Source organism: Vombatus ursinus, unplaced genomic scaffold (assembly GCF_900497805.2).
Source record: "Vombatus ursinus unplaced genomic scaffold, bare-nosed wombat genome assembly UNPS02009205.1, whole genome shotgun sequence".
NCBI lineage: Eukaryota > Metazoa > Chordata > Mammalia > Diprotodontia > Vombatidae > Vombatus > Vombatus ursinus.
Genome location: NW_020948983.1, coordinates 47699928 through 47713605, shown reverse-complemented (window position 1 = coordinate 47713605; position 13678 = coordinate 47699928). Strand labels below are relative to the sequence as shown.

At 41.8% G+C, this 13678-nt stretch overlaps 1 protein-coding gene across 1 annotated transcript in view; it reads right to left on the bottom strand.

Annotated features, from left to right (window-relative positions):
• The window catches only part of KLF13 (Kruppel like factor 13), a 92176-nt gene extending 78880 nt beyond the window's left edge, over positions 1–13296 (bottom strand). Inside the window, exon 1 of the mRNA XM_027851662.1 lies at positions 12378–13296. Coding sequence (XP_027707463.1) covers positions 12378–12912 — 535 coding nt within the window. The 5' untranslated portion in view covers positions 12913–13296. The remainder of the gene's footprint in view (positions 1–12377) is intronic.
• Positions 13297–13678: the final 382 nt, after the last annotated feature.

The window sequence follows — 13678 nt, the reverse complement described above, 5'->3', positions numbered from 1 at the left end:
TTTATCCAGTATAAACAGCAAAACCTGTTTTGGCAGTGGTGTTTATTTGGGGGGAGGGGGAAGAGAAGGGAGGAGGTAGTGATTTGGACATTCCCAAGCTTCTCAAGAGCTATCATTTGTTTTTAAAAAGACTCACAACACACAACTGGAAAGACCTACCATCTAGTCAACTGACTAAGTTAAAAGATGGTGCAGAAACCAGAGGTGGTTCGCATTTAAACTCAAATTCAACACATATTATACAAAAATGGAAAGTTGCATAGAAACAAGTTATTTTTAGTATTTAGCTGCCACAGAATTTCCCTTGGCAATGTTGACAGCTTTGATAGCTGGCTTTCCAAGTAGACTCCAGCTCCTTGTGGAAGGGAAGTAGTGGGCTTCTAGATCTTTGCAAAGTAGATAGAGGGCAAGAGAAAAATCAATCATATCATATACTAAATAATTGGCTCCTGGAGGTCAAGAATTATGATGCATCATCATCTTTCAGTATCCCCCCTCCCTGCCTAACCCGGGGTAAGTAGTCAATACATGCTTGTTGAATGAATGAGCAAATGCAAATGTTCCTCTCCATTCTCTCCCTCCCCCCTTGTCTTTTTCTTCCTTTGGCTTTCACTTCCTGTCCCCTTTCTTCTCACTCTTCTCTAATATCCAAAGTAGGGTGGGTTCAGATGCCAGGAAAAGAAGCCAGTTATTTTTTTTCTCCCACATTACATCCTTCCAGTGGGAGCAAAGAAGGAAAAAGGACCCTCAAAAGTCTTATTCAAAAAAGCATTTTAAAAATAGTAAATGCATAAAAAAGGAAATTATTTACAAAGATCCAATGACTAACTGTAGTGACTTTGGTGAAAAATTCAAAATGAATTCCTTTCTGCCATAAACTGAATTTTGGTTTAAGATCACTTAAGAGGCAGTCAATTAAGAAACATTTATTAAGTGCTTACTATGTTTGAAATGATGTGCTAAGCACTGGGGGTTCAAAGAAAGGCAAAAATGGTCCCTAACTCAAGGAGCTCACATTGGAATAGGGGAGACATGTAAATAACTATAAACATACATAACATACATAGGGCAAGTTGGAGGTTGTCTCAGAAAGGAGGCACTAGTAATGAGGGGGAATGAGAACAACCTTTTGCAGATGATGGGATTTGAGCTAAGTCTTTAAGGAAGCTAGGAGAGCCAAAGGTCAAAGATGAGGAAGGAAAGCATTCCAAGATGGAGGACAGCCAATAAAAGGTCACAGAGCCCAGAGATGGTGTGTGGTGTAAAGAACAGCAAAAATGCCAGCTACAGCCTCCTTAGACTACCCTGCTTCTCTCCAAACTATCTGCTCAGTTTCCTCCAGTTGCCACTTCTGTGCCTTTCTGCCTTCTCTTTTCCTTTTCAGAAACGCAGAACCTCAGGAGCAGGAGGAAGGACCTCTATGGTTGGTCATAAGAGTCTGAGAAAGGAGAATTACTGCATCGGGTTTAGGGCATGGAGCAAATCATACTATTTGTTCCCCAACAACTTTATGCAGATTTCAAATTAACATAGCATGGCACTGTGGCAGTGCCAAGGTAAAAAGAAGTCATTAAAAAGGTACTATGTAGTCTGAAGGGAAGTAGGTCACGTCCTCCCCGTTTGTTGGGGGGACAAGACATATAGGGAAGTTTATAGGCTATTTCCTATGACCCTCAGGTCTAGTGGTTTGCTTTTGTTATTGTTGTTGTTTCTGTAAAATTTTGTATGTGTGTGAGAGAGTTATGCTTTATTACCAGCAGGCCTTCTCTAAGGTACAGCCCAAACTTGTCCTTAGGGACCCCCTGAAGCATCAGTCGCAGGGAAATCACCCAGGCTGCAGGGCCAGCCCAGGTCTGTGTGCTTCCTTCCTCAGTGAGATGAGGTATAATATGACGAAGGCAAAGTCACCTGAAAGGTTCCCCAAATAAAGCTAATTGGTTGATACATTCAATTAGAGATTATATAACAACTGTATTGGCTAATTACTTGAGTAGTTGTTTGCCAGGAGTGAAAGGACCTCGAGGAGTTGGGACTTGGAGACAATGGCTTTCAGTTTTGATGAGGGGTGTGTGTGTGTGTGTGTGTGTATGTGTTTGTGTATGTATGTGTATATATATATATATATATATATACATATACACACATCTTGTGTGTGTGTATGTGTATGTATATGTGTGTGTGTGTGTGTATGTGCATGTATGTATACACATCTTCACCCAAGTCTGGCAAATCCAGGACCCTAGGACATGGCCAACCAAAGAATCACAAATCTGAAATGGACTTCAAGTGGTCACATAATATAGGACTCTTTGTTTAAATAATTCCATAAAGATAGCTATTTACACTTTTCTTTATAATCTGCACAGAAGGATTCACAAAAGTCTCAGGTATGGCTATTTAAGGGTTTCCATAAATCCATAAAGCATAAGAAGTTCTTTCTAATGTTCAATTTGAAATTAGAGTATCACAGATATAATCAATCAACAAGCATTTATTTATTAAGCATTTATTATGTGTCAAGCATTCTGCTAGGGACCAATACAAAGAATGAAATATTACCTTCCAGGCAAATAGGTGGCAAAGTGGATAGAAGAACACTGGGCCTGGAGGCAGAAAGATTTGAGTTCAAATTGACCTCAGATACTTATTAGCTTTGTTACTCTAGGAAAGTCATTTAACCCATCTGCCTTGGTTTCTAAAGCTCTAAAATGGGGATAATAATAGCACCTACCTGAAAGAGCTGTCAGGACCAAATGAAATAATATTTACAAAGCACTTAGCAAAGTGCCTGGCACGTAGTACGCATTTAACTAATGCTTTATTCCCTTCCCCTTCTCAAGGAGCTTCAAATTGAGATCCTAGAGGTTATCTACTCCAACCTTCACTTTGAACAGATGAGGAAAATGGAAGCCAAATATATTTACTGACTTCCCCAAGATCACACAGATGCCAGCTCCTCTCTCTCCAAATCCAACATTTTCTACTACCAGGCTGCTCCTGTAGCTTATACCCATGCTTCCCATTTTTCTCAGGGGGCCATCTCTAGTCATCCTGATCTATATCTTGCCACTGGATCCAGACGGTTGGTTCTGGAGGAGAAAGTGAAGCTGGTGTCTTTGCACAGCCCTCCCTCACTTAAATCCAATTCACTTGCAAGTCATGGCATCACCTTCCTGATGTCATGGTCCTCTTCCAGAACAAAGGACAAACAACATTTTTTCAACAATTCTTACTTAAATTTGAGCCCATTTCCTCCTGCCCATTTCTCAGGAATGGTCACCATAATTCCTACTATCTCTTGACCATAAAAACTGAGACTAAGACTTATCCTCTTCAGTCTGTAAACTTCCTGCCCAATATACAAGTGAAAATAGAGTACATGGAAACATTTCAGAGGGAAATTACAGGAAGCCTCTTATACAATAACAACTTATTTGTCTCATCTTCCCCACAAATGAATGGTGCAGATAATTAACATTTATAACTATTATTCTATTTCTTTTTTAAGTTACTGATAAAAGATGTTTTCTCAAATGGATTATATACTCCTTTATAAACTAAAACATGTTGAGATTTATTTAGCTTTTGAGGATTACTTAAGAGTTAGCACCAACATTAGTTTTTGTTTTGTTTTGTTTTGTTTTACCAGTTGTAAGTCAGTGATGCACTTGGGGGCATAGTTGTACATACAATCTGAGTAGTTTTGGTACACACTAGGGGTATATCCCCATAGACTCTTCAGGCACACCCTCTATGCACACCTTTGCTCTTAACGTCTATAAGGCTGTTATCTACATTTAATTGTTCCCAGGTCACTATATTTCTTGAGTTCTTGTGTTTTTTTTGTTTTCTTTTCTTAGTTATCTTTTTGTCTATTTTCCCCATGGTGGTTAGGTTTTCAGTGTGCCTTAATTTAACTGCATCCCCCTGCCTTAATTCTACTTTTGTAAATCAGACAGCCAAACAAGTTAGGATTGTGTGTAAAGTATGAGTAAATAGTCTCTCAATGAGGATCCAGGGGTTCTCCTATGAACTAAGTGCATGAGTTTTAATGTACAAATTTTGTGAAATAAAATATGTAAAATAAACATCCATTTCAGCTGCTCATCTGTCTTTTTTTTTTCTTTGCTACGTTCTAAATAACTGAGTCACTAGATAAGGGCTCTCCTCCATAAAGGAGGTGTTAATATCATTGCATGATTTTATAAAAGAAACCATTGAGAAGTGTTCAACCTTTATCATCACCTTAATCTTTGCCAGCTCTTCTGTACTTGTTGCCCATTCCCAGGGCTCTTACAGCAGGTGAGAACACAAGAGAGTTCCACAGGAACATATTAAAACCTCATTTTTGAAGTAAAACTGAAAATACTAAGAAATAATATTTTCCTCTAAAGCTTTTTCCAGACTCCTGGGAAAAACCCTTTTAAAAAATTGAATGGCAGGAAGACAAAAAGACTTTTCTTAGGAATATATTTCAAAGGTTTTAAACTTTTTAACAAAGAGTAACTCTGTGGTCTGGTTTATATCATTGCCTTCCTCACCCTAGAAGCTGATTTGGTTATTCACCCACTAAGAGTAGTGTCCTCTTTACCAGTCCACCTCAAGTGTTTGGTGCACTAGCACCCACCCTTCTCCATTAAGAAAGGATTAAGTTGTCCACAAGGTCCCTTTGTTTAATTCCAGGAGGTATAAGAGTGGCCCAGGAGGGAATGGGATGTTGACTAAATTACTCAACAATTTTAGATTGTTAACCTAGACTGAATATGTGTTTCATATCTTTTCCTACTTTAAGATTCTCATTTTCTTAGGACATTCATTGGGGTGGAAGAGGGGATGGGGAACTATGACAATTTAGACATCTATTTCCAATCTAGAAAATGGCTTAGATAGAGATTAGTGTTAATAAATTACATAAAGCTTTCTGTCAGTCTGGAGCAAAGAACAGTGTTAGTATTAATATATATGTCTTTAATTTAACAATATAATAGCAACTATTATCACTATAGGCAATTCAAGTGCAGGGGTTTCTGAGAACTCTGACCCAGGAAATACCACATACTTGGTCACTTTGTCTCTGAGGGCAAACAACAGCACTGTGTGTTTATTTAATTGTGAGTATATGGGTGTGTCTCATGACTCCCTTTTTTTAAAACAATGCACACAAGCTGGAAGACTGATTTTAGCCCAAGAACCATAGTGGAGAGAAAATCAGATTTGTAATCAAGAAAGCCTGGCTTTAGATCCCACCTCAGATCCTTATTAGCTATGTGATCCTAGGTAAGTTACTTAACCTCTCTGTGCCTCAGTTTCCTTTTCTGTAAAATGATAGAGTTTATATGACCTCCAAGATCCCTTCCAGCTTTAAGTCTATCATTCTATAATTTATGATCTTATGATCCTCTTATTAGAGAAGTAGAAAATGACTACTGAAGATATCGCAGTAGCCCAAATTATGAGTCTGGAAGGTTGGTTTTTAGTTTTTCTTAAATTTTATTTTTGGTTTATTCCCTCCTCTCACATGTACACAAAAAAAATAAGGCAACTGGAAGAGATAAAAATTTAACAGTCTTATTGCTATATAGAAAAAGTTGTAAACTACTAACTAAGAAATTTGTGAAATATTTGGTTAAAATCTCTAGACCTCAATTTACTCTTCTATGAAAAGACAGACCAGATGATCTCTAAGGACTCTTTCAAGGCTAACCTTTTGTTACTTTAATGAACTAGTTAGCGTAATTAGCTCATGAATTATTTCTATGAAAATGAGTGGCTCCAAATTTTTCAAAACAGTTGCTTTGCCTTAATAACATAAACTTTAGCCCAGACCAGTTCCCATGGATCACATTGGAGTCATTAGTAATGTTGTTTTATTTCACATGCTCTCTGCCTCCTTCCTTTCCACCTCCCTTCCCCCAAAGGGAACAAATGTCTGATGCTCATTCTTTAGCCCCCAAGGGTTAACAGCATCTATACTCCCCAAAATTGTGAGGTTGGCAGGGCTTTTGAAGAAGATAAACATACAATATTATTCTAGTTTTTCCCTGGCTTTGACAGAAAGCCAGGGAAAAACTACGTGAGAACTGCAACTTGGATTGGCCCTGGTTAAAGACATTGAAGGAGAAACGTTTTGGCTGGCGGGCTGGAGGAAAAGCAGAGAACAGAACTGTTCTGAAAACAATTCTTTTGAGGGAACAAATAGGTAGGAATGTATTCAGAGTGTCTCTGCCAAGAAAGACAGTGTGTCCATTCCCCTGGTAGCAAGCCAAGCCCCCCCATCGCTCTGGACAACAAAACAGAATCTGACGAAGTCAAAACACTGGCTGCCAGCTGCTAAAATGATAGAAGCAGGGTGAACTATTTCATAGGAGAGCTCTCTGCCAGAGACTAGTGGATAGATTTTCTAAAGAATGAAGCAATGACTCTAGGGTCTTTCAGTTATACCTTCCATTTCCCTCCTTAATTTCCACATCAATGCCCCTCTTTCAGAAGACTGGGGCTTAAAATCTCTTTTTCACCAGCCTACGGAATAAAACCCAAAAGGTAAACTATAGAAAATCTTTCTCTTACCCAGTTTTGGACTAGGTGTTTCAGTTGACCAAATAGTCTGACTAATAGAAAACTATTTTACATTGATTACTAGCTTTCAAACAACTGGAATGAAATAAAATATGATTGGCACTAAAACTCTACTCAATATAATTTTATTTTTTAGCAATTCAGAAAGCCCTTTGGGATCTAGATGAAAGCATTCACAATTATCATTATGGGCATCAATTAATATTACATTATTAAAGCCCATAACTACCAGTTAATAGAGCTTTCTGGTTGATAGATTGTCCCACAATAGAGAGATTTCTCTAACTGGAAGAGTAAATTTGAAATTCTATGTGATCTGCATGGTCTATATAGCTTTTTTTTTTTTTAAAGAGGAAGGAAACCCACACTTAATTTAGTCCCTAGGGAATAGCTAGGTGATACAGTGGTACAGCACTGGGTTTGGAATCAGGAAGACTCATCTTCATAAATCCAAACTGGCCTCAGACACTTGCTAGCTGTGTGAACCTGGGCAAGTCACTTAACCTTGTTTGCTTCAGTTCCTCATCTGTAAAATGAGTTGGAGAAGGAAATGACAAACCACTCCAGCATCTTTGCTGAGAAAACCCCAAACGGGGTCATGAAGAGTCAGATCTGACTGACACAATGCAACAACAAAAACTATGTGCCGGTCACTGTGCTGAGTGCTTTACAAATATTATCATATTTGATTCTCACAACAACCCTAGGAGGTAGGTACTATGGTTATTCCCATTTTACAGTTGAGTAAATTGAGGCAGAAAGTGGGGAACTGATGTGCCCAATGTCACACAGCTAAGAGATGTCTGTGGCTCCATTTGAACTCAGGTCTTTCTGATTCCAGGCCCAGTGCTCTTTCTGCTCAGTCACCTAGCTAATTCTGACAGATAAGGTTGATTTGAATTCTCAATTAATGTAATTTGGATCTGTCTGTGGCCCTTCATAAAACTGTTAGAAAAATATCACCTTCACATTATAAATTAACTTAATGTTTATACCCCAAGAATGCTCAGAATGTTTTTTATCTGTATCAGGAAAAACAAATAAGTATTAATGACAGTGATAAATTTGCATACATATTTGAAAAAATTGTTTAACTGTGAATTAGGACATGAAGAGTCAAGACCATATTCAGAGAGATTTTTTTTTTTAAATAGCTATGTGACCTTTGGTGTATAATTGTAATGAGAAGATATTTGAACTGATAATTAAATTTAAATACAGTGGAATGTATGGGGAAATAGACAAAAATCCAAGAGCTACCCCATACGGTTAAAGAGCACTGGATTTGGAGTGAGAAGATCTGGGTTCAAATCCCACCTCTGTCACTTAGTACTCTGTAACCTTGGGCAAGTCACTAAACCTCTCTTGGGCAAATCACTTAACTGCTCAATGCCTCAGTTTCCTCATCTGTAAAAAGGGATAATAAGAACACCTATATCACAGGGAGGTTGTAAAGATCAAATGAAATAATTATATATAAAGAGCTTTGTTTAAAGCCCTATATAAATGCTAGCTATTATTATTATTATTATCATTAAGGTTTCCTCATAAAAACTTGGTAAGGTGAGTAAAGCAAACATTTTTATGCCCATTTTACAGATGAAGAAACTGAGCCTGAAAGAGGTTAAAGTGACTAGTTAGTTTGTGATGGAACCAGGACTTAAACCTGGTTCTTGTGACTGCAAGGCAATGAGTCCTCTACCAACTATATAACAGTACTGCAATAAGCCTTCAAATCAAACCCAGTTCCATATCCTCACCATCTGCAAGACTGTTAGTTTCCATGGTGGAGAGCAATTTGAGTACAGATCAGACAGATCTTAGTGTCCCACAGGGTGACAATCTGATCCCAGTCCATTGTTCATATCAACCCTTCACCTGGGCTTGAAAAAACTTCTGGCCTTTCTTTAGTACTATCATTACTTGGGTATCTATATGTCCCAATTCTTAGTTTCTGGGAGAAATTGAAAACATCTTAGAGTCCCTACAAAGTCATGTTAGTTGATGGGAATGGCACTGATTTGGCTGGTCAATGGGGTTCAAGATGACCCAGGACCAAGAAAGAAGTTTGTCCCAGGATTTGGAGAATAAAGGAAAAACAGCCTAGGCAAGACATTTTAAGAAAATGCTCTCTTAACATAAAGCACTCTTTTTTAAGGGGTGGTGAGAGAGGAGTAAACATTTCCTTAAACTTCTAAATTTACTATGTTCTGCAGACCTAGATTCAGAAGGCAAAAAGGCTCAATATTCCAAGCTACTAATATCTATAACCAAAAACATAGAGGAAGAGACTATATAGGAAAGGTGAATTGAGAGTTGAGAGAATTATGTAGGTAATTTAGGAGGGAAAAAAAAAAAACTTTTAAAGCCAGTAGACAGGATAGCAGTAATTTATCCTGAAAATAAATTGTCCAGAATGGTAGTCTATCCTTGCTAGTGCAGATACTAAGAGACAGAACTTTGAGTGTTCAAAATGAGGCTTATCTAGAAAACCATTTGTCCATGGTATAATAGGTTCATTCCAGAATCTTCCCTAGGTATGTGTGTGTGTGTGTGTGTGTGTGTGCTCGAGCACGCGCCCATATCTCTTCCCCACCCTCTTTACCATGTCACTTACAATTCAAATAGAAAAGCTACAATCTCCTTCATATTTTAAAGTTCCTGAGGAATGACCAGTGAAGTAAGAACACAGATTGGGGAGTCTTTACCCTCCTGTCTTTTTCTCTGACCAGTCTTACTATAGAAAGCCTATTACTGGCCTACATTCTCCCATCCTCCACCCCCATCCCCCAACTTCCTAGGCTAATAGCTGCCAAACCACTACTTGTAATACACAGCCACATGGTGATGTTTCATCTTAGTGTCCCTGTATGAGAAGAGAGCAAAAGAGGAACCGAGCTTGTTTTCTCGGTACTCAACCAGTCACACCTCTCAATTTTGAGCGCAAGCCACAAGCTTTGGGCACACCCCAAACATTGACCATGCCCCAACTCTGGATACATGGCAAACCGGACAATGCCCCCTAATTCTGATCCCATACCCCCTTAATCCTGACCACATACCATCAAATTTGACCACATATCCCCAATCTCAATTAGATTCATTGTCCCAGACCACATCTCCCTCCCCCTACTCCAAAGCTTTCTACCCTTCAACACTGAGCACACCCACAAACTCTGATCACAGTTCCCCAACCTTAACCGAACACTCCTACCATTAACTAACTACATTCTTAAACAGAAATCATACCCCACACTTCCAGTCCTAGTCCATAGTATTTTTAACCTGACTCCCACTTACCCATGTTTGAGGAGTTGGGGAGAAGGAACAGAGGAACTCAAGGGAAGACAGAAGAAAACAGATAGCACAATTTGTACCTTGGGGGAAGAGTAGAAGTAAAATGAAAGCCAACAAAAGAATAAGACTCAAGTTTCCTTTCTCCAAAGCATCTTAGTGTACTGAAAGGAGCACTGGAAAAAGCCAGGGGGTCTAAGTAGCACTCAAGCTCTGCTACTATGTGAATATGGGTTCAGGCAAGTAAAATTATTGTATATAGGATGTTAATAAAGTATTTTTCCGTGTATTGGGAGGTGTATTAAATTAATAATAAGCGAATAATCCATTTATGTGCAGATGGACCAGAAAAGTGAGGTTTTTAGGACTGTTGGTCTGACCAGGCACAGAACTGAAATAAGATTAATAAATTAATTCACTTTGTCTCATCAGGGGAAAGGAGGTCTTTTATTACAATTGGGAGAAGAGAACAACTATTTTCTCACGCCTTTGTTGGTTTAGTGTAAAATGAAAAGAAAAAAGTGTCTGCGTAATTAACAGCAAGCTTAGACAAGTACTTCCTAACATATAGTGCTCATTCAGCCCCTGTCACGCCATACTCCAGACCTGAGTCCTGGCCTGCGGGACTATTATTTATCTTTGTTTACTTGCAGCCCTTAGCAGTTAAGTCTGGGCTGTATACACAGTGTCAGCAATTGTGGAGGGCAGGACTTTCATATATTTGATGATAAGGTCTGAATTCCTGAGAAGGAGCTTCAGGCAGCCCAGTAAATGAGAAGAGTTAAAGATTAAAAATGATTTGTTGATAGGAAGTTTGTTCTTTGCCGGAGCAGTAACAGGCTCTGGGTGTGGAACTACGGGGTGAGAGAGAGAGAGAGAGAGAGAGAGAGAGAGAGAGAGAGAGAGAGAGAGAGAGAGAGAGAGAGAGAGAGAGAGAGTATTTCCACTGTCTGGCTAGCTGGGTGGGGGAGCTTCCAACAAAGAAAACCCAGCCCCCCGGTTTTTGTCACATCCCGGGGCGAGACACTCTCTTTTCTGTTCCTCCCCCCTTGCACACAGTCAGTACGGTTGGCTCTAGTAACAACAAATTAAACCCCAGAGACCCGAGAAGAAAAAAAAATTACAGGAAGAGGCGAGCGAAGAATGTGCAGAGTAGCTGGAGAGCGCCGGTGTCCCCGGGTGAACCCGACTCGGCCCGGGCTCCTCCCCTTGGTTTCCCTCCCAGCCCCTCCCAAATTCACTTGGGCTGGGAAAAGGAGGGGGTGGAGGGAAAAGAGGGCTTTCCCCAGTAGTTTGCCTAGTCCCTCACCCAGCCGATAACTCCGAAAAAAACGTGCGGCTTCATTTTCCTGGCGTTCTACAAGGAGAATGCAGAAAGGCTCCGAGGGCTGGCGCCGGGCCACTCCCCTCCCGGAGTCGCCGAGGAAGTGGGACAGGACCAGGCCGGAGCCATCCACCTGCCCCTCGGACGCGCAGCCCGGCTCCCCGCCGCCTCTCGCGCTGTCTCTCCCTGAGGCTAGCCTTTGAGCCACTAAAGTGGGGCGGGGTCCAGGCTCCTAGTACAGGGCGCCTTTTGCTGCTCCCCCTCAGCCCCGACCACCACCGATTTCACCCTACAACCACCACTTGTTGTCCCAGCCCCTGCGCCCGACCCCGATCATCTCCTAGCTTGCTAAGAAGGGTAGGGAGACGGGGTTCTCTGGTCCTCCACCTCCTGTTACCCCACCACCTCAGCCGTGATGGCTTCCCACGAGCCCCACTGCCTCTACCACAGGCAAGTTCCCGGGTTTCAAGGCGCACCCTGAGAGCTGAGGAGGATACTGGATAATGAATGAGAAGACTTGGAAGGGAAAGGAAGGCAAAATTGGGTTCAAGGTTTCTAGGAAGCTGACGGGATCCAGAACTGATGGAAGGTAGCCGGGGTTGGAGCAGTACCGGTGTACCTCGCTGTATGCACTAGTTTCCGGGCAAAGTTTTGTGTAAATCGAATTTTTGTAAACCAGATCACATTGTGTACGCGTTGGAGTCACTACTTTAAGCAATTTTACGTAAACCCTTTTTCTGAAGGGTTGAATCATTTTGAGATGAGAATAATCCCACCCCCCCGGGGGTTATTTCCCGTATAAAATCCCAAATAGTGCTGTATCGAGTTAGCTTACAGCGGGGTACAGCTGTAAAGAGGACAGGTAACTTGTGAGTGGGGAAGGCGAAAATAAGCTGAACCGAAAAGGTTTACTACTATTTACAATCTTGACACCTGGGGGACAGGGATGATGCGAAGTGGATAAGGACTAGTGTCACTTACTGTCCACGGCACTAACACGCCACTTTATTCTCGTCACTTTAAAACATTAACAACAACCGGGGAGAAAAGGTGTTAGTTCACTGAGTGTCTGGCACCAGGTGTCAGCTTGAAACGTACAAGAGACAAATCCTAACGTTGGCCTTGGGGGGTGCCACTCCTTACACAGTTTAATGGCTAAGCCACCGGCAGGCTGGGGACTGACCTGTATGAGTCCTTAGGTGAGCTTTGAGGTGGGAGGATTTGCCATAAACTTTTTCGCAGCCCGCGTAGTGGCATCTGTGCTTTTTCTGAGGTGACTCGGGGTCAGCTCGGCTTCTCCCCCGTCTGCTCCTTTGTTTGAGGCTGGGCTCGCTCCCTGCTGGACTAGTAGGTGTGGCTGCTTCTCCACTCCATCGGCTGTCCGGGGAGGCGGCTTCCTGAGCCGGCTCCCCCGACGGAGAGAGGCGGCTAGGTAATTTCTCCTTTTTGGAGACATTTTCCCTCCTCTCCGTCGGCGGGGCAGGAGCTGGGACGTGTTGGTTGAGATCAGCTAAAATCCTGGCCACCACGATCAAAGAGGCGTTGTCCTTGCCAGTCTCTCTGCTTTCTCGCCTGTCTTCAACATTCGGAAAAGGAGGGGCTGCTGTGCCTTCGGGTGAGGTGTCGGGGTCCTCTTTGGGACTATGGACAATCGCGCGGTTGGACATGGAAACAAGGCACTCGGCTGCAAAATGATCCACATAGGCGGCGGCTGCCATTTTACAGAGAAATTGTTTGTTTTAATCTCGAATTGCACTTTTTCTCTCTTTGCATAAAAATATATATATAAATATATCTCTATATATCCAAGCTGGTGGGCGGAGGGGGTGGGGGATGGGTCTTCTCTCTCTGGGCACGCTGCGTACTGTGAGTGCTGGGTTTGTAGCTTTACCAAAACTGCACTTCGTCCAGGAAGATCCCACCCGGCCGGTCATTAAAAAGTGAATGCATTTGAAGTCCAGTGAAAGGAAAGAGAGGAAATCCCAGCTCAGGAAGCTGCGGCTTCATCGGCTTCAAAAGCTGATTTTTTTTTTTGAAGGATGCCAAATAATAAACATAAAAAAAAATAATGCTGCTGGTCTACCCCTTCCCTTGCATTGTGACAATACAACAAGCTTTGCCCGTTATTGCTGCTCTGAGGGTGTTTCAATCCCGGGTGTGGGCGTGGTCTGGGGAGAACATCTGGGCCCGACGTCACTCCAGAAGCCACATCCTGGGGCAGATCAGGTTAAAAAACGTTCAGCTGCGGCTGAGGCTGCAAAGCTGCATGTGAGGAGTAGGCAGGACCTTTGCATAGAGAGAGATATGTGGCTTGTGAGCACGGGAGGGAGGCAGCCAGTACTGGCAAATGAAACAGAGGTCTCCATTGGCCCGGGGAAGGTATCGCAGGAGCCAATCAGCGGCACGATGGGGAAACTTCTACAGTTGCAACTTTCCTGGAACCAATCGGATTCCTGTTACAGGAGAGCCGAACCGCGAGGACAG